At 42.8% G+C, this 19,479-nt stretch overlaps 1 protein-coding gene across 3 annotated transcripts in view; it reads right to left on the reverse strand.

Annotated features, from left to right (window-relative positions):
• Nucleotides 1-19,479, reverse strand: part of RUNX3 (RUNX family transcription factor 3) — a gene marked incomplete at its 3' end in the record, with an annotated part of 235,263 nt that overhangs the window by 22,584 nt on the left and 193,200 nt on the right. For all 3 annotated transcript variants that reach the window (XM_083369776.1, XM_083369777.1, XM_083369775.1), the window contains one exon: nucleotides 613-774. In XM_083369776.1, the coding sequence (XP_083225902.1) occupies nucleotides 613-774 (162 nt within the window). The remainder of the gene's footprint in view (nucleotides 1-612; nucleotides 775-19,479) is intronic.

The following is a 19,479-nucleotide window of genomic DNA, read 5'->3' on the forward strand; positions in this document are numbered from 1 at the left end:
GAACGCTGTTACCTTCCCACTGTAGTGGGCCCTATTTTTCTACTTGCATTTTTACATGCTTTCAAACTGCTAGGTTGGCAGAAGCTGGGACGAGTAACAGGCGCTCACTCTGCTACGCGGCACTCGGGATTCGACCCGCCAAACTGCTGCATTTGGATGCTATTCAAACAAGAGTTTGGTTTAAACTATTGTTTGGCCAAGGTTTTACTACAAATGTTGCTCTTGGTTACTAAAGAAGTAGGGAGGTCCATAAACTATGGTTCAATAAAAATCAAAATATGGAGAGAGGAGAATATTTGCAGCTCAGAGTTGAACCGTGAGGGTTTTTGCTGCTCTCTGAGCTTTTCTTGCTGATGTTTCATTATCCAAGTAGGCAACAGGTGAACCATTGTTGTTACCTAGTTTGTCTGCAAGAACACCTGCCAAGCTCAGAGAGCACCAAAGACCCCAAAAATCAAAATGGTGACCACAGTGATGTAATTGAGACTCAGCCTGATTTTTTTTACATAATGCAAATGAAAAAATAGGCAGAACTTTGATCGCACTGTCACAGCCATTTTGAGTTTTTTAACTATACTCTGTGGACACTTCATAAGTAACCAAAACTCTTACCTTGAATCTGGCTCTGAGCTTGTGTACCAAAGTGCCCTGGGGCAGCCAGGGACCCCCGAGAATTGGCTGTCGTCGGAGTGACCCTCATAGAGTGCCGAAGCCTTTCCAGGTCTCCATAACGATCTTGGAATTTCGTTTGTTCTTCCAATTTCTGCCTGTGCCCTGAAAAAAGCAGGGGAGAAGGGAATAAGTCAGAAAACATATTCAGGGTCAGCTCAGAGAACTCCAGAAAAGATGCATGGAGGTAGTCCTCAACTTATGACCGCAACTGAGACCAAAATTTCCATTGTTATGCAACGCAGTTGTTAAGTGAGTTTTGCCCTATTTTACAGTTGTGAAACAAATCACTGAAGTCGTTAAGTGAATCATACAGTTCTTAAGCGAATCTGGCTTCCCTTATTGACCTTGCTTGTTGGAAGCCAATTGGGAAGGCACCTGAAGGCAAGCTGTTCCATTGGTTAATTGTCCTCACTGCTAGGAAGTTTCTCCTTAATTCCAGGTGGTTTCTCTCCCCGATTGTTTTTCCATCCATTGTTTATTGTCCTGCCTTGTGGTGCTTTGGAGAATAATTTGACCCCATCTTCTTTGTGGCAGCCCCTCAAATATTGGAATACTGTTATCGTCACCCCTACTCTATTCTATTCTCCAGACTAGCCAAATCCAAATGCTGCAACCGTTTTTGTCTCCGGGACCTTGATCATCTTAGTTGCACTTCTTTGCACTTTTTCCAAAATCTCAACATCTTTTTTATAATAAACTGCTAAGCAAATGGCTTTAAATCAACAACTACCTGTACTCTCTTGTCTAGTACAATCACCAACTGAGAGTTTAATAGGTGGGCGTGGATTTGTACTCAGGTATTTGCAATCTGTTTCCAACTCTCTAACCATGATACCACACCATGGCCCTTCATAGGGTGCAAGAAACGGAGGGCCTAGCCTCCTGGAGGCATCTTGCTGGTTCAACACCACTGAGCTACTTGTTGAATGACTTTCATAACTTCAACCAAGTTCTAGTTTTGCTTCCCTTATGGCACGCGATACCTGTATCCATTGCAAGATGCAGCTTGTGAACACTGTCCTTGGAAGTGTCCCAAACCAAAGACATGTGGCAAAAAAAAAGTCCCATTTGGCCCTCGGCCATGTATTTGTGGTGAGGGGAATTCCCTCAGAGAGAAATCCTTGCAAAACAGCCGCTGCAGTCTAGGCAGCCCAATCAACATTGTGTAACAGAATTAATCTCCAGGGCCGTTCTGATATTGTGGCTAAGGCTTTAGACTGGGGAGATCCATGACAAAGCCCACCTTATCTCTGGAAGTTTACTGGGAGATCCTGGACCAGCCATTCTTTCTCAATCCAGCCTACTCACAGGGTTGTTGTTTGGGGAGAAACTGCAGGATGGAGTTTGCAGCTTTTTGCAATAACATTCAATGTTAGCAGCATTGACATCCAGCTCACAAGGAATAAATATTTGCATGCATTCTCTTCAGTTAATTTTTTTATGTCTTTATTCTTGTTGTACAGTATTTACAGCTAGCCCTTTACTTACAACATTCATTTAGTGACTTAAGTTACAACAGCAATGAAAAAGTGACTTATGGCTGGTTTTCACACTTACAACCATTGCAGCATCCCTATAGTCCCCATGATAAAAATTCAGGCACTTGGCAACTGGCATGTATTTATGACAGTTGCTGAACTATGCTGGGATCACGTGATCACCATTTGCAACCTTCCCAGCTGGCTTCTGACAAGCAAAGTCAATGGGGTAAGCCAGACTTGCTTAACGACCTCATAATTCACTTAACAACTGCAGTGATTTGCTTAACAACTGTGGCAAAACAGGTAAAAAATGTGGCAAAACTCGCCTAAAATTGCCTTGCTTAGCAGTTGAAATTTTGGGCTTAATTGTGATTGTAAGTTGAGCACTACCTGTAGCAACTCTGAGCCTCTTCATAGGAGCTATTTGTTTTTGGCTTTTAAGTTTCCCTACAAAAAGCCAAGTTCCTTCTTCCAAGTTCTATTTTTAAACTGCCCGTCATTCTGTGACTTTGACTTTGTTTTTGCTTCAGAAACTTCCTTTTGGTCTTTAAGCTCAAAGTTATGGGCACCATTATACGTATATGGATGAAACGTACTGAAGGAGAGAACCTAGAACAAGGAGAATTTTTCTTTTCAAAAGGCAACTGGACTTTCTTTGTTTTTCCTTGAAGACGTCTCACTTCTCATCCAAGAAGCTTCTTGGAAAAGCACCTTTGGGACAACCATGACTGGATGACTTAGAATCTCCATAGACCGTCCAACTCTGTTATTCTGTATAAGCCATTCTACCTCCTGTCTGTTCGAAGAAGGCAGAACAGTCAGCAAAGAAACTCTTCTGGCTAAAACAGGCAAGAAGCTACTGAATTTCTTCCCTTGGCAGCCACCAGCGGAGTTCCGAAGGAAGACAGGCAGTATTTTCAGATTCTTCCCCCCCCTCCAACAACACAAAGCCAGCATGTTGGCTCCCCTTACCCCAACGTCCCCTTAAGAAGATCTGTATCGCTACGACATCAAATGGCTGAAATGTTTTCCATCTGGAAGGATGGATATGAATCTGATACGGCAAGCCGTAATAAAAAACATGCTGGTCCTTTGGGGCAATGTGGAGACACGGAGAATGCAACATCTGATGCTGGAAAGATACCTTTCAACAAGAGGAGGGGGAAGCAGATCCTGATCTACTGTAAATTGTTCAATCTCCTGGAGATCCATCTTAGATTACAAAGGTTGCCTGGTGTCCAGGGGCTAACGCGAGCAATGACGAATCGACCCCCGGTTCTATTTTCCCCACATCCTTGCTCCATAAAATGGGAAAGGACTAGGGGGACACCCAGCCCTCCCCAGAACCCAGCAAGATAATTTCTTTGCAAAAACTCCGTATTCCCCCTTTTCCTCTCTTTTCCAGCTGAGTGGGACCATAAAACAAAACATCAGGTAATATATAACTATGGTGTATCATGGTGTGCCCTGAGCCTCTTGCTCTGTTTTTAATGAAACCTCGGAATGAGTTGCCAACCCACTGCAGCCGAGCAGAACACAATTTTCTTACAGGATTGTGCAAAGCTTTGGATCGGATGCCCCAAAGATATCTGAAGCACAATGAGGTGTGTGAAAATCGCACTGGTCTGCATCTTAGCTGCAGGCTGGAGGGTATGTTGTGCTCCGAAGGGCTGCATCATTTCTTCATTTCCATTTCATTTCTCTTTTCTTACTTTTTCTCCCTGACCCTGGGCTGGATAATATATGGAAGAGTTTGTAGTAATATTACTGCCTGCACATTTTCAGCTAGTCTTTAAATCAGGCTGAGTAGCCTGACCTACTAGTAAAGTGGTCCTTGACTTACGACCACAATTGAGCCCAAAATTTCTCTTACTAAGCGAGACATTTGTTAAGTGAGTTTTGTTGCATTTTACAACCTTGCTTGCCACTGTTAATCACTGCAACAGTTGTAAGTGTGAAAAATGGTCCTAAGTAACTTTTGTCAGCAGCATTGTAACTTCAAACAGTCATGGTCCTTGACTGGTGATCATTCATTTATTGACCATTCAAAGTCACAATGGAACTGAAAAAGTGTCTTATAACCGATCCTCACACTTATGACCTTCACAGCATCCTCACAGTCATGTGGACAAAATTTGGGCGCTTGAAAACCGGCATGTATTTACGATGGTTGCAGCATTCCAGGGCCATGTGATCAGCGTTGACAATCTTCCCAACTGGCTTCTGACAAGCAAAACCAAGGGGGGAGGGGAGAGCTGGATTTGCTTAACAACTTCATGATTTAATTAACAACTGCAGCAAATTGCTCAACAACATATATATATATATGTATGTGTGTGTATATATATATATATATATATATATATATATATATATATATATATATATATATATGTGTGTGTGTGTGTGTGTGTGTGTGTGTGTGTGTGTGTGTGTGTGCATTTTAAAGGTAAAGGTTCCCCCGCACAGGTGTGCTAGTTGTTTCCAACTCTAGGGACCGGTGCTCATCTCCGTTTCAAAGCCAAAGAGCCAGCGCTTGTCCGAGGACGTCTCCATGGTCATGTGGCCGGCATGACTAGACGCCAGAGGCGCACGGAACGCTGTTACCGTCCCACCGTAGTGGTCCCTATTTTTCTACTTGCCTTTTTACGTGCTTTTGAACTGCTAGGTGGGCAGAAGCTGGGACGAGTAACAGGCGCTCACTCTGTTACGCGGCACTCGGGATTCGACCCACCAAACTGCCCACCTTCTGATTGACAAGCTCAGCGTCCTAACCCACTGAGCCATATAATTTCTCAATGTCCTATGATATTGAGGTCTGACAAAAGCTTTTTATTGATCAAAATAATTCAAGAAGCCGCTTCTCTAGCATTCAGGAAGCTTTGCCTCCTCCAGATAAATAGTCTATGCTGAGAAGGGGAAGGGAAGGGGGGGAGGAGGAGGAGGGGGAAAAAGGGGCCTAAGGAATTTCATAGTGACAAACTGATCAAAAGACTTAGCTATCAACATCATAGATACTGGGGGGTGGGGGGGTGGAGAGGAGTTAATATTGTAAAGTTTCTTCAGAAGAGAGAGGCTGCAGGGGGATCTGCTTCTTGTTACCACAATCAGCTTATCCAGATTCATTAATATGGCAAATGAATGGAGGAAATTAATTTCTTTAGCTGCATCTGTATTTAATCTATAGCAAACATTTTGTATCTCTAATATATTATTTGCTTCTCCGGTGGTTGTTTTAGGACTGGCTGAAGGATCCTTCCTTCCTTCCTGCCTTCCTTCCTTCCTTCCTTCCTTCCTTCCTTCCTTCCTTCCTTCCTTCCTTCCTTCCTTCCTTCTTTTCATTCCCCTCCTTCCAGTTAAAGCAAGGAAGAAATACAGTATGATGGTTGAGAACTTCATCAATTTATCTCTTCCCTAATTTTTCTGCTTTTAGAAAAAATGCAGCTCCATCAGAAAGAATTGTCCACCCCATCAATAACAGGGTATTCTTTTAATTTTGTTTGTCCTGTTTCCCAAGAGGTCTGATTTCCGAGGCTATACTTGTGCCTTTAAATACTCCATGCCTGCCTCTATTTAAACTCTCCTTGTAGCACACAAAGTGTTTGGAGGTCCTGAACAAAAAAAACCCCTCCCCTTAGGCTTTCTTGTTCACCCAAATCATATGGGATACATAATTTGTTTGGTTTGGGAAAGATTGAGAGAAAGGAGAACTTTATTGCAATTGTAAATTGAGCAGCTTATCCACTCTGCAGCATTTGGCTGATAGCTGCTGGAAAAAGATGGCTCTTTAGCACGGGCATTTGTGTGTAGTTCCAAAGGAATGTAAAATGTAGAAGACACACTGTCTCCTCACATGGAACATGTCCACCACAGAGATCTCATTATCCACATGTTGGATGTAGGCCTATTCATACCATTTGAAAATGGAAATTGGTTTCTGTACACCAAATCATTTCTTTAAGATCCTTTTGCTTTCTGAGATGGATGGATGGAAGGAAGGAAGGAAGGAAAGAAGGAAGGAAGGAAGGAAGGAAGGAAGGAAGGAAGGAAGGAAGGAAGGAAGGAAGGAAGGAAAGAAGGAAGTTACAACTTCTCAAGTCTTGCAAATATTGCTCAAAGGTTCGCATTTACTCTTCAAAGAAAAAGGAAGCAATAGTATTTAGCTAATGAGGGGGTGGGAGAGGAAAAAATGGTTTTTCTCATGTGATGACTGGGACAAGCATCAAAAATTAACATCATTATCCTCTGTTCGTGTTTTGTAATGGATTGGCTGGAGTTCAAGAAACGAGATGCGTCATATTTACAACAAGACTTTTATGGAGGGCAGTTCCCACGATGCTGGCTCTCTTTTTTCCCCAGTCATGGGACAGCTCCCCCAGTGAGATCAGATATCCAAGAGCCAAGTGCAATGGCTGTTTGGTGGCTGGAATGCAGAGCGCTGCCCCTTCTCCTTTGCCAGGATGACGCGGGATCTTCCTCAATCTCATCTGAAAATGCCTGAGGTGCAAGTTTCAAAAAAGCCATGCCTTCAATACCTCTGTTTTGGGAGTGTGTGGGGGGGAAATTCTTCATTTTTTGCAAATCTCAAGGTCTGATTTGGCCTCATTCTCATATTTATTTTAATATTGAGGTATTTACATATGTTGCTTAAAAGACATAATGTAAGTGTAAGCAAATGTAAGTGAACAAAGTTCTCCCCCAACTGTCTCACAGAGTGTTGTTGTTGTTAGCTGCGAAGTTGTGTCCGACCCATCGTGACCCCATGGACAACGTTCCTCCAGGCCTTCCTGTCCTCCACCATGTTTTGGAATCCATTTAAGCTCACGCCTACTGCTTCAGTGACTCCATCCAGCCACCTCATTCTCTGTCGTTCCCTTCTTCTCTTGCCCTCAACCTTTCCCAGCATTAGGACTCCAGTGAGTCCTTCCTTCTCATTAGGTGGCCAAAGTATTTGAGTCTTAGCTTCAGGATCTGGCCTTCTAAAGAGCAGTCAGGGTTGATCTCCTCTAGGACTGACCGGTTTGATCACCTTGCAGTCCAAGGGACTCGCAGGAGTCTTCTCCAGCACCATAGTTCAAAGGCCTCAATTCTTTGGCGCTCAGCCTTTCTTATGGTCCAACTTTCACAGCCATACATTGCAGCTAGGAAGACCATGGCCTTGAGTATAGGCACTATTGTTGACAGGGTGATGTCTCTGCTTTTTAGTGTGCTGTCTAGATTTGCCATGGCTTTCCTCCCCAGGAGCAAGCGTCTTTTAATTTCTTGGCTGCAGTCCCCATCTGCAGTGATCTTGGAGCCCAGGAAAATAAAATCTGTCACTACCTCCATTTCTTCCCCATATATTTGCCAGGAGTGGTATGTCCTCCATAAACAATCCCATGGCTGTCAAAGTGTGTGATAGTTTCTTCTCCAATAGAAGAGAATATTTCTACCACAGGATTGAACTGTGGGGTCCCTGGTACTCTCTGAGACTGGTTGTTTTCTTGCAGATGTTTTATTACTCAAGTAGGTAACATCATCAGTGTGGCACTGATGATATTACCTAGTTGAGTAATAAAATAATTTATTCCCCCTTATAGTACCTGGGCCTATGCCATTATGCCATCTTCACTGTCCAGGGAAAAATCGTATCTATTTTAATCCATTTTTTTTTCTTTTCTGGCATAGTTTTTCATTAGGGCTTGCTGAACATTTGTATCTTAGCAGGAAATAAATAGTATAACAAAATGCTGACGGAAGCTGACAATTGGTTCTTTCTATTCCAAGAAAAAGAAAAACAACCCTAGTGCTTTTGGAATCTGAGATTTGTGGCTCCCAGGAGGAAATTGTCTTGATTGATATTTGAAAGCAGATTACATGGTGCAAGTGCACTGTAAGATTAGGTTTAAAAGAGTTGGGTTGACTTAATTACCTGACATGCATGTATCAACCACCACCTTCCACTGCTTTGGTACAGTTGTGATCACACAATGCAAAGGGGACAATACATCATGCCCACTCTTACTGGGAGGATCACAAGTAAGTATGCCATGAGAAAAGATACTATCAAAATGAAGCACTGTGGCATGTACGTGGATTTAACAGATAAGGCCAATAGTTCTTGGAATACTGGTTAGCTTCTTGTTTCACTTCAGTTGCTTTCTGCAGATTATTCCTGATTTTACATAGGGATAATGGGAACTTCTGACTGCTACATGCTGAGGCCTGAAGTGGTTTGGAATGGGTTGCACTGGTCTTGTTAGTCACTCCTGTCCTGCAGTAAAAGAAAGAAGTGTCTACTTGCTGGAAACAACCAGATGTTCAACCAGTTTATGTCTTGAACAGTGGCTAGATCTGTGGATATGATCAGGCTTTCATGTGGAACTTTACACTGGGACAGCCTACAGTTGCTGAAACTACAAGTGTAGCCTCAGTCATAATCACTTGGCATCTCAGCTTGGCACCAGCTACAGCTTGAAGAAACTGGATTCTCTCAGCGGTGAGGGAGCTATCTAAATTTTATACAGTTTATACCCAGTTTTACCTCTTGCAAATCAATAAGCAAACTGGAATGCATCTGTGCACAGAAATCTGCTCTTTTTCTAATTTTGCAGTAGAGTTTTGCCATGCAGAAAATATGCATGTATTAAGCAAGCAGACAGACAGACAGAGGAAAGAATGCGCAAACATGAATACATTAGAGTTAAGTGTATAAATAAATTACAGAAATCCCTGAGGTTTGAAGAAGTGTAATTCCCTATTTAGGAGTGTGTGTGTGTGTGTGGGGAATCTAAAGAGGACAAAGTATTTCAAAAGGCACTGAAAACTGTTGTCCAAGCCAAACAAACTAACATCCTGGCTGAAGATTTCTAGGAGTTGAAGTCCACACAACTTAAAGTTACCAAGTTTGAAAAACACTTAGAAAATATTTGGCTAGCTGGCCATTTAGAACAAGGATCTCCAACACCCAGGCCACGGATTGGCACAGTTCCACAACCTGCCAGGAAGGAGGTTGCGAGTGAAGCCCCATCTGAACACGCACAAGAGCCAGGCCGCATGTGAAAGCTAGTCCACAGAAAAACTGCCCTCTACAGAACTGTTGCCGGGCACCCAAAAGGTTGGTACCACTGATCTAGAACATTTGCACTCTGCAGCATTTTATTTTCCCCATATACTGTATATAGTATATATATACTAAGTGTTTCGGTTAGATGAGAACTTCTCTTGGGTTATCATAAAATCTCTGTTCTGTGTTCATTTCTGGGAAATATTACTAGGGAAGTTGGAAGAGCTTTCCCAGAAAGAAAGATGGAGCAAGTTGAAGGAACTACTCAGGTGCAATCATGGAAGAGGGCCAGATTAGATAAAAACATCAAACTAGACTTTAAAAGATGAGTGGGGAGAAGCAAAACAATTTAGGTTTAGCAAAGGGCAACAATCTGCATTTGTTTACTATGGATTAATCTTCTAGCTCTGGATTTCTCACTCCCTTTTCAGAGGGCTCAGGAAACATACAGTTTACATCAAGCCTAACAACAGCCATTCTGCTACAGCCACCTCTTTGGAAACCCAGTTTTGATCAAAGGGAACAGTGAGAACACTTCAGGTAATTTCTTCACCTCCAACTGTCCAAAAGAGGACAAGCCTTCACTTCAGAGCAGTGTTTTTCAAACATGCTGGCTGGGGAATTCTGGGGAGAATCTTGCAAGTACCCCTGTCCCCTTTCACCTTTATACTCTACGGAGGGTCCCTTCTGAGGCGTTTGCTGTGACCCCATTTCTTCTGCAATCTCAGTTGTCCCTTATCTAACTCTTGGTTAGTCTGTGGCTCCTCCTCCTTTCTCCCAAGGTTGTTCCCACACGCCATTACGCCATATTGAGATTCTTCCAGAGTTGAGGATCACACCTTCCCTCCAGCAGAACTCAATTATGTTCTGAACGCTATAGCTAGAGGTTTGCTTTCCACATGTGCTGGGATGACAGGTCCAGGAACACTGGCTGGGCATTCTGGAATATATAATCACGTCACCTCTAGAGAGTTCCAAGCTAAAAAAAAAAAAGAGTGGTCTGCAGCAAGGCGTTCTACACAGATTGCACGGAAGCCTTAATTGGAAGTCTGTGGATGTCGGTTCCATTGTGGGGCATGAATTTGGAAGAACACAAATAGATCTCTGTGTGTTTAAAGGCTGGGAAAGTAACAGGGATGGAGCCATGACAGTTGCTTGGGGCTGACAAATCCCTGCAGCAATGAAGCTGAGAAACAGAGTGGGAGAAAGCCTGCAGATGGCACTGTAAGACTAATTATAACAGCTGCAATCTATGGAAGATGTGATAGACAAAGATAAGTTTTGATCCAGGGATAATTTCCCACAGGGAGGGAGAAGCTACTCACTGGAGCAGCTGACCCGCTAAGAGCTTCTTCTGTGCTATGTGTTTCTTTTTTTTCTTGCATGGTAGGCTCTTGAGGGTGACGATGAGTGATGCATGTAAAACAGCTGTGGGACACTAAGAGCCATCCAGATGTGACTGGGCTTCCAATATTCCAATATCCCAGCCATCATGGTTAATTGTGCAGGCTGCTGAGTAAACCAATATACAGATATCCGTAGGACAATCACTCTTGAGGTAGGACAATGTTTCTGCCATTTTTCCAAATAGACCCCTGGATTAGGCTGATCCAAGAGTGATATTACCATATTTGATCGAGGCCTGCTCCATAGGATGGATGGATGGATGGATGGATGGGAGGGAGGGAGGGAGAGAAAGAAAGAGAGAGAGAGAGGAAGGAAGGGAGGGAGGGAGGGAGGGAGGGAGGGAAGGAAGGAAGGAAGGAAGGAAGGAAGGAAGGAAGGAAGGAAGGAAGGAAGGATTCATTTGTGGGTCTGCCAATTTTTCATCTGCTGATTGTAACTAGCTTTTAAGTAGGGCTACATGATCTGGGCTGCAAAAGTCTGAATGACTACTAGATTACAGCCAAAAGTTACCTATATCTTTCTGTTGCCATCTATAGGTCTTCTAGATTTCTCCAACCAAGATCCCAGAGGGTTACTTGGAGTAGCAGCTCCCTACGCAAATCTGTCAAAAAAGCTGGGGTTCACTCCTTGTCAAAAAAAACCTCTAGGGGTTAGCCTTGCAAGTCAAGCTATTCATAGAGACAACAAGGCTTTGCTTGGGAGGCCAGAACTGGTTCCCATCAATTATGTGACATTTTAGAATTTCCTTTGATATTTTACATGTCACGAGGACTGCTAATGCTCTGCTGTCATTTCACACCATGTTCTGATTATGCTGCATCATTCTGAATTTGTTCTAAGCTAGCCTGAAATTAAGGAGTAAAGACAAGCCCTTAGTACCCTTCTGGGAAAAAAGAATTATCTGCACCTCCTTGGATGGAGTAGAATAATAAAAGAAGACAGAAGAAAATGAAATTTCAGGAGGAGCAGGCAGTGATAATGGTTTCCAGCTAACACCATGCATCTTATGAAACAGTCTACTGTCTGAGACCTTATTGTGCAATAATAAATATGCTCTTCTTTAAAACAGCTTTCCTAGGTCTGGGTGCCCTACAGATGCTGCCATTACTTGTCCAAATTTTTTAGCAAAGGCCATCCTGGTGGTGGGATTCTGGGAGCTGAGGATCTGGAAGGCTGAAGATGAGTTGGTTGACAAGTGTCATAAGATCACTATAATTTATAAGCTATTCCACGGGTTCTTTGTTGTTTGGGCAATAACAAATTAACACAGCTACTTCCTTTGAAACAAAAAAGCATTAAAGAGGCCTAAGTACTCATGATTACATTTGTTCATTAAGCTGTAAATGACATCACTCCCTTAAACAAACAAAAAGGTGCAAAGAATTTTTGAATTAGCTTCGCCTACCTGATATTGGGATGCAGTTCCCAGATTTCTCAAGCCAACACAGTTGGGGGATTCTGGGAATTATTGACACCTATGTCTTCAGGGCATCAAATTAATAGTGTGCAATTTATTCCATGGAATCATTCCCTAATGACGAATTAATTAAAATGCTTCAAAGGGCATTGAGAAAGGAATAATACATGAAGGATTTTAATGTGGATTTTAAACATTTATTGTTAAACATTTATTGCAATTCACGTTCCCTTCCCTACTTTAAATAGAATCTAGTTTCCTAAATATGATCTGCTCTTTTTGCTTTTCCTCCCCTGTCTCTTCTTTTTGGGGAAATTGCTCATCTACCTGTATACCGCTCCCCTTTCTCCTACCTGTTTATTTATTTATTTGGTAAATTTATATGCTGCCCATCTCATTGTCAAGCAACTCTGGGCAATTACCTAGTTTGGGTAGCAAAACATCTGCAAGAAAACAACCAAACTCAGACATCACCAAGGACCCCACAGTTCAACCTTGAACTACAAATATATATTTATAATATATTTTAAAGGTAAATCAAACCGCATTTTGTTTTTGGCCTCCAAACTCTGGTGTAACACTAAGACTAAATGTGAGCCTTGGTCAGAAAAAAAAGGCCTGATTCTAAGTCAGTTTTGTCCTTTTTGGGACTTGGACAATTGTTTCGAAACTCAAGTTTCAAAGAAAGAAGAGCCTTCTCCAGTTGGGCATCTGGGTGCAAGTACTGAGGTACCTGCAGCGTTTCCAACCAGCCAATGATCACGCTGACTGGCAATTCTGGGTGGTTCTGTTTGTTTGTTTATTTATCTGTTTGTTACATTTATATTCCACTTTTGTTTTATATAAAGCAATGTGTATTCTTACAAGAATTGCTTGAGGTGGGTTGGGCTGAGAATAAGTGATTGGCCCAAAGTCACCCAAGTAGATGTTGTACTTAAAAGAGGACTAGAACTCATGGTCTCAGGGTTGTAATCAATACACCAAAATGACTATAAGCACAACAGATTTGAAGAGCACCAGGTTAGAGAATGGTGTTGGAGAAAACTCCTAAGGATAACATGGACGGTCAAGAAAACCAACAAATGGATCATCAAGCCAACCAACCAGAGTTCTTACTCAAAGCCCAAATGAGCAGGCTGAAATTATCCTCCTTTGAATACATTACATGAAGACCTAGCTCTCTACTGTTGGAAGAAAAGAAGAAGAGGACAACCAGCAAGCAAGGTGGATGGACGGAGTTTCAGTGGTGATAAGTGTCCCCTTGGAACCTGAAGGACCAGGTTAGAACAGATTGTCATGGGAAAAAAAATCTATTTATGTGGTCACTGAGAGTCAACAATATCTTGATGACACCTAATCAATCAACTAATACAGGCAAATGTTTGAGGTAGGACTGAAAGTGCATTGTGTAGACAGGTTCCTATTTCAATTTCCCAAGTTTTCATTTTAGAAGATCTGGAGGACATAGGATGGAATGAATTCCTGGCAAGACTGGGAAGAGATATTGTCTGAGTTGGTACAAGTTCAGAACCCTTTGCTTCTTTTCCCAAAGTGGATTCTATGGCACATAAGACTTATAAATACATTCTGAGTTCAGTTGGCTACAGAGGTTGCCTGTTATCTCTTTGAATGTTCCTAGCCGTACCCTCTTTTGGTACTGCTTCCTATTGACGCGCATGGTTCTGCATAACTGGGACATCCCAATTATGTTGGGATGAAGGACAGCAAAAAAAGTTCTCGAGAATAAAAGGTGTCTTCCTATGTACACTGATGAGCAATCATTTTACACTTCCATTCAAGAGGTATGACCAATTTATTCACACACACACACACACACACACACACACACACACACACACACATATCTATCTTCCCTACTCGGCATAATATATTTGGCAGCTAATTGCCATGACTAAAAGGCAATTAAAATAATAAAACTAGATGATCCAAGCAATTTATATTAAAAAAAATCCATAAAGCAGCAGCTGTGGAAAGGGAATAAAAAAATGAGGGCAAAATAGCAATGAAAAGCAGTCACCTGAAGTTTATAACCTTTGACTGAGGGTTTAGGAGGATTAAACCAGATGCCTGAATCTCACTCAGATTTAGAGAGTATCCCTGAAGTGGGAATTCCAGAGCTGGGAGTGGGGGATTGCCAAAAAAAACCCCATGAAAGCTCCGCCTGTTCATAGACACCCATCCCTGTTGAAAATCAACTAGCAAATCCCTGGGGCTGTTTCCTTCTTCTTTTTCATGCACACCCTCCCCCATGCTCTATCGACTCTGAAACATGTGCTTCGACCTAGGAAGTGGTCATATCAAAGACGGTGTTAGTCCTGTGAGGTAGTCTAGACAAGAGGCACAACCAGGAAGACTAAGATCTATTTTTATAGTAAGGTTACGTTAATAGAATCTTGCAAGCCTGAAAGTATTAAGAGCCGTGGTGGCACAGTGGTTTGAATGCAATAGGTAAAGGTAAAGGTAAAGGTTCCCCCGCACATGCGTGCTAGTCGTTTCCGACTCTAGGGGCCGGTGCTCATCTCTGTTTCAAAGCCAAAGAGCCAGCGCTTGTCCGAGGACGTCTCCGTGGTCATGTGGCCGGCATGACTAGACGCCAAAGGCGCACGGAACGCTGTTACCTTCCCACCGTAGTGGTCCCTATTTTTCTACTTGCATTTTGACGTGCTTTCGAACTGCTAGGTTGGCAGAAGCTGGGACGAGTAACAGGCGCTCACTCTGCTACGCGGCACTCGGGATTCGACCTGCCAAACTGCCGACCTTCCGGTCGACAAGTTCAGCGTCCTAACCCACTGAGCCACCGCGTCCCTTCTTTGAATGCAATATTGCACGTTAATTCTGCCAACTGCCTGCAGTTCAATTCTCACTGGCTCAAGGTTGACTCAGCCTTCCATCCTTCCAAGGACCCAAATTGTTGGGGGCAAATATGCTGACTCTTTAAACCACTTAGAGAGGGCTGTAAAGCACCGTGAAGTGGTATATACAGTAAGTCTAAGTGCCATTGTTATTGCTATTGCTATTTCTCCCCTCCTTTCCTTAGTCCTGGTGGTGCAGTGGTTAGAATGCAGTGTTGCAGGCAAACTCTGCCCACAGCCTGCAGTTTGATCCTCACCGCTCAAGGTTGACTCAGCCTTCCATCCTTCCGGGGTCAGTAAAATGAAGACCCAGATTGTTGGAGGCAATATGCTGACTTGTTGGGGGCAATATGAAGCAGTATATAAGTCTAAGTGGTATTGCTATTGCTATTTTCCTCTCCAGATAGGGAAGGAGGGTCCTTCTGAAATGCTTCCCACATCCTCCTTCCTTTTGTGGGCTGAGAGGTCTTTTACATGCCAGTTGTGGTCTCCCTCCTGCCTACCAAGGCCATTCTCACCGTCCATTACAGTTATATTACAAAGGGCCTCCTCCCAAAGGGCTATAAGCAACAAGGCTGATCTCTGTATGATGGTCTTAAATGAAGCTAGACTCATTTGTGCTAAAGTATGATAGCGTAGTCACCTTTTTTGGTAATTCCTATTCATTTTTTCCCTTTTGCTGTTGCATAAGCAGTCAACAAAACAAGCGCTGGGTTCAAATTCACTTTTACCAAAGAAGAGCACCTTTCAGATTTCCAGAAGTTGGAGGAACGTGGAAAAATGGATTTTATTGGTCGATGATCAAAGTAAAATTGATCTGGATAAATGCTTTCTCTTCTTCTTCTCGCACTCACACATCCTCCAAGCATGACACCACTCTCCTCTGTGCATTAATCCATCTACCACACCTTCCTCACAACACGCAGCAAGCTGGAAGCAAGAGCTTAGCGATGGCTTGGGGCGATGCTAGATGTACAATAACACCTTGAGGGCACTGATGGGGGCCTCAAACATTCCTGGTTATGAAAGAGGATGATACTCTTAACAACGCCCTGAAAGGGGAACAAGGTCTGACGTGTATTGAAAGATCAATCATCTACTTTCAGTTAGGACAGAGAAGACAATTCATCCTTCGAGGATCAGAGGAGGAGCAGAAGGATCCCTCAGCCTGCTGCTGAAACAGACAGGTCCAGTGGTGAAAGGCAGATGTCATCACAAGGCAGAGTGAAGTGGGCTATCTCAGGCCACCAGAGAGGGAGACGCAGAAGATGGGACAAGGTGTTTGAGGACAGAACTGGGGGCACCACGTGGCTTGGTGCCATCTGAAGGAAGCAGGCGGGCATCAGTATGGAAAGAGGGTTCAACTGCCCCTGGGTTCCTCAATCCACTTCAGGACAGAGAACACCAGTAGGATCTTACGCCTGGCTATAGTGGCCAGATGGATGGCTTGTGACTTTTGGAAATCAGGACAAAGGTCACAAGTGTCCACTTCTGTTATCTACAAATTACAGCTAGCAGATTTTTGAGGATCGTGAAGGAGAATGTGAGGGGTATATCAAGGGAGAGAATATCAGTAGACATGGAAAAAAATCCACATTTGAAAAATAGCTTTAAATAATAATAATAATAATAAAGGATGGCCACCATCTTGATTTTTTTTACAACATCCCCATGCCAAGACACCCCTGCCAACAAAGAATATACATATTCAGTGGGCATGGAATAGGAAGCAGGAAAATGGGGTGGCGAGATGTCACTCATTTTGGAAGAAGATGCAGTAGGCTTTAATCCTGAATACAATACAATATTTAATGGCAGATCCCATTTATACTGTTTTTGCTGTCATATTTTAGACAGCAGATGACAGCCATAAAACACAGAAAGGGCCTTTGTGCTTATCCAGTGCATGTTCTGATTTCTTGCAAGGAGCCGTGAAACTCTGTGGTCCTTTTAGTAAAGAGAGAAGGAGAAATGACTGCAGTAGGAAGGATATGATGTAGGTCAGGGGTAGGCAACCTTGGCTCTTTTAGAACTCGTGGACTTCAACTCCCAGAATTCCTGAGCCAGCTATGCTGAGGGGAAAGGGAGAGGTTTCCAAGCTGAGCCATGCTGGCTCAGGGATTCTGGGAGTTGAAGTCCATGACTCATAACAGAGCCAAGGTTGCCTACCCCTGAAGTAGGTAGATAAAATGGAGCAAGGTGGTTAGGCCTTGCCCACAGTCTGGTTAGGAGAGAATGGAATTAGGGCATTTGTGATTTCAAACTGTAAGAGCTGAGAAGCAAAGTCAGTGGGGAAAGCTGGGTTCGCTTGACGACCGCACAATTCACCACACAACTCTCATGATGCATTTAACAACTGTGGCAAAAAAAGGTCATAAAATTGTCGGGATTCACTTAACAAGCAACCCTTGCTTAGTAATGGAACTCCTGATCCCAACTGCGGTCGTAAATCAAGGGCTACTTGTAATCTGCGTTTGCTAATGTCTGCTGTATTCACATTCAGTCTGAATATAGTTTTAAAACTAAGAGTCTGTTTTATTAGCCTGGGCATGCCATAACTGAGTTAAAGCACCAGAGGCTGTGAATAGGGGTATGGTGTTTGGAATAATAATCCTTAAAAAGAAATACTTGTCTTTCTTCCACCTTTCTTTAGTTTACCTTGAGACTCTTGGCAATTTGCTTCATGGATGGGGAAAATAATGAATGAATGCATGGATCATTTAACTTAATTGTTTGACCCTGATATAATAATATTTCTTCAAGCTAATTGAAACATGTTATTGCCCCCCAACTTTCTTTCTAAATAACAGAATATTAAGAAACCCCTAAAGAGCTGCTGTTTGTTCCTAGCAATTACCAAGGAGTCAGAAAATTGCCCAGACTTGATAATTATTGTTTCTGGAGGCAGGGAGAAATTTCCCAAGCCAGCAAGGAAACCGCCTGATTTTACATTTTATTAAACCAGCAAAAAAAATGTGTCTCGGAAGCTGAAGCAATGAATATCTGGATGAAAAAGTTGGTCAAGAGGCTATTCTGATTAGCCTATCATGAATGCACCCATTAGATGTATTTTGAAAATGTGAGATCTGTAGATTTCTTTTTCTATTTCTTTGTACATTACACGCCACTCCTTAGCAGTCATTCAGGATGAATTAAATCAAAGTTAAGCAACAGCAATAGCCATAGCACTTAGATTTATATACCTCTTTGTAGTGCTTTACAGCCCTCTCTTAAGTGATTTACAGAATCAGTGTATTGCCCCCCAACAATCTGGACCCTCATTTTACCAACCTTGGAAGGGTGGAAGGCTGAGTCAACCTTGAGCTGGTCAGGATCAAACTCCTGGGTGTGGGCAGAGTTTGCCTGCAATACTGCATTCTAACCACTGTGCCACCACGACTCTTGTACTACCTTGTGCTTCTGAATAGAGATCAAATCAATACATAAGTGACAGTCATCAACAGAGATGGTTTTTTAGTGAATTCTCCACCTCTGGAGGTTTTTGAGAAGAGTGGCTCTTAGGGATGTTGAAATGGTTTGTTGCAGGACTAAACTGGAGGGTCTTTGGGATTGTTTCTAATTCTGTGGTTCTAGGATTCTGGGAATCTTTGATAGCTGTCAGCTACCTTTGGAATTCTTTACAGCACACCTTGAAGAACAAGAATGGGAGAGGTTGCCTTCTACCTGTGCTTGTCAGCTTCCTAGTTGACCTCTGGGCCATAATCCAGATTACTGGACTGAATGGGTCTTCAGTTCGACGCAGTCTCAGGACTCTTCATAGATTATATTATTTTTCTCCAGTAAAAAAAAAATGGATGGAAGGACTAGCAGATGAAGATGGAAGGGTTCCAAATGAAAGATGTTCAAGCTGGGCAGTTGAATGAGCAAAGTCTCGCTTGGAAACACTATGCTGAATCATGGCATGGCACTCTTTGTAGGGCTGGCATACTTTAGAGCAGGGGTCTTCAAACTTGGCCCTTTTATGACTTGTGGACGTCAACTCCCAGAATTCCTCAGCCAGCTTGCCTGGCTGACGAATTCTGGGAGTTGACGTCCACAAGTCATAAAAGGGCCAAGTTTGAAGACCCCTGGTTTAGAGTGTGTGGACCTACGTGTGCCTATGAATCTCAAGCACTATTACAGAAAAAGTCACCAATATTGCAGTGTACATGTGTTTGCCTCTGAGTTAATCAAAAGGTAAAAAGAGATGCAGGCTACCTTCAACTTACAACGATTCATTTAGTGACCGTGCAAAGTTACAACGGCACTGGAAAAGTGACTTAGGACCGTTTTTCACACTTACGATCCTTGCAGCATCCCCAGGGTCACATGATCAAAATTCGGACCCTTGGTAATTGGCATCTGTTTATGACAGTTGCGGTTTACAGAGTCACGTGATCACTTTTTGCGACCTTCTGAGGAGCAAAAATCAATGGGGAAGCTAGATTGACGTAACAACCGTGTTACTAACTTAACAACTGCAGTGATTCACTTAACAGCTGTGGCAAAAAAAGGTCATAAAATGGGGGCAATGTTCACTTAACGCTCCCTGCTTAGCCAGGGAAATTTTCGTAATGCTACCTG

This window comes from Vipera ursinii (genome assembly GCF_947247035.1).
Source record: "Vipera ursinii genome assembly, chromosome: 9".
NCBI lineage: Eukaryota > Metazoa > Chordata > Lepidosauria > Squamata > Viperidae > Vipera > Vipera ursinii.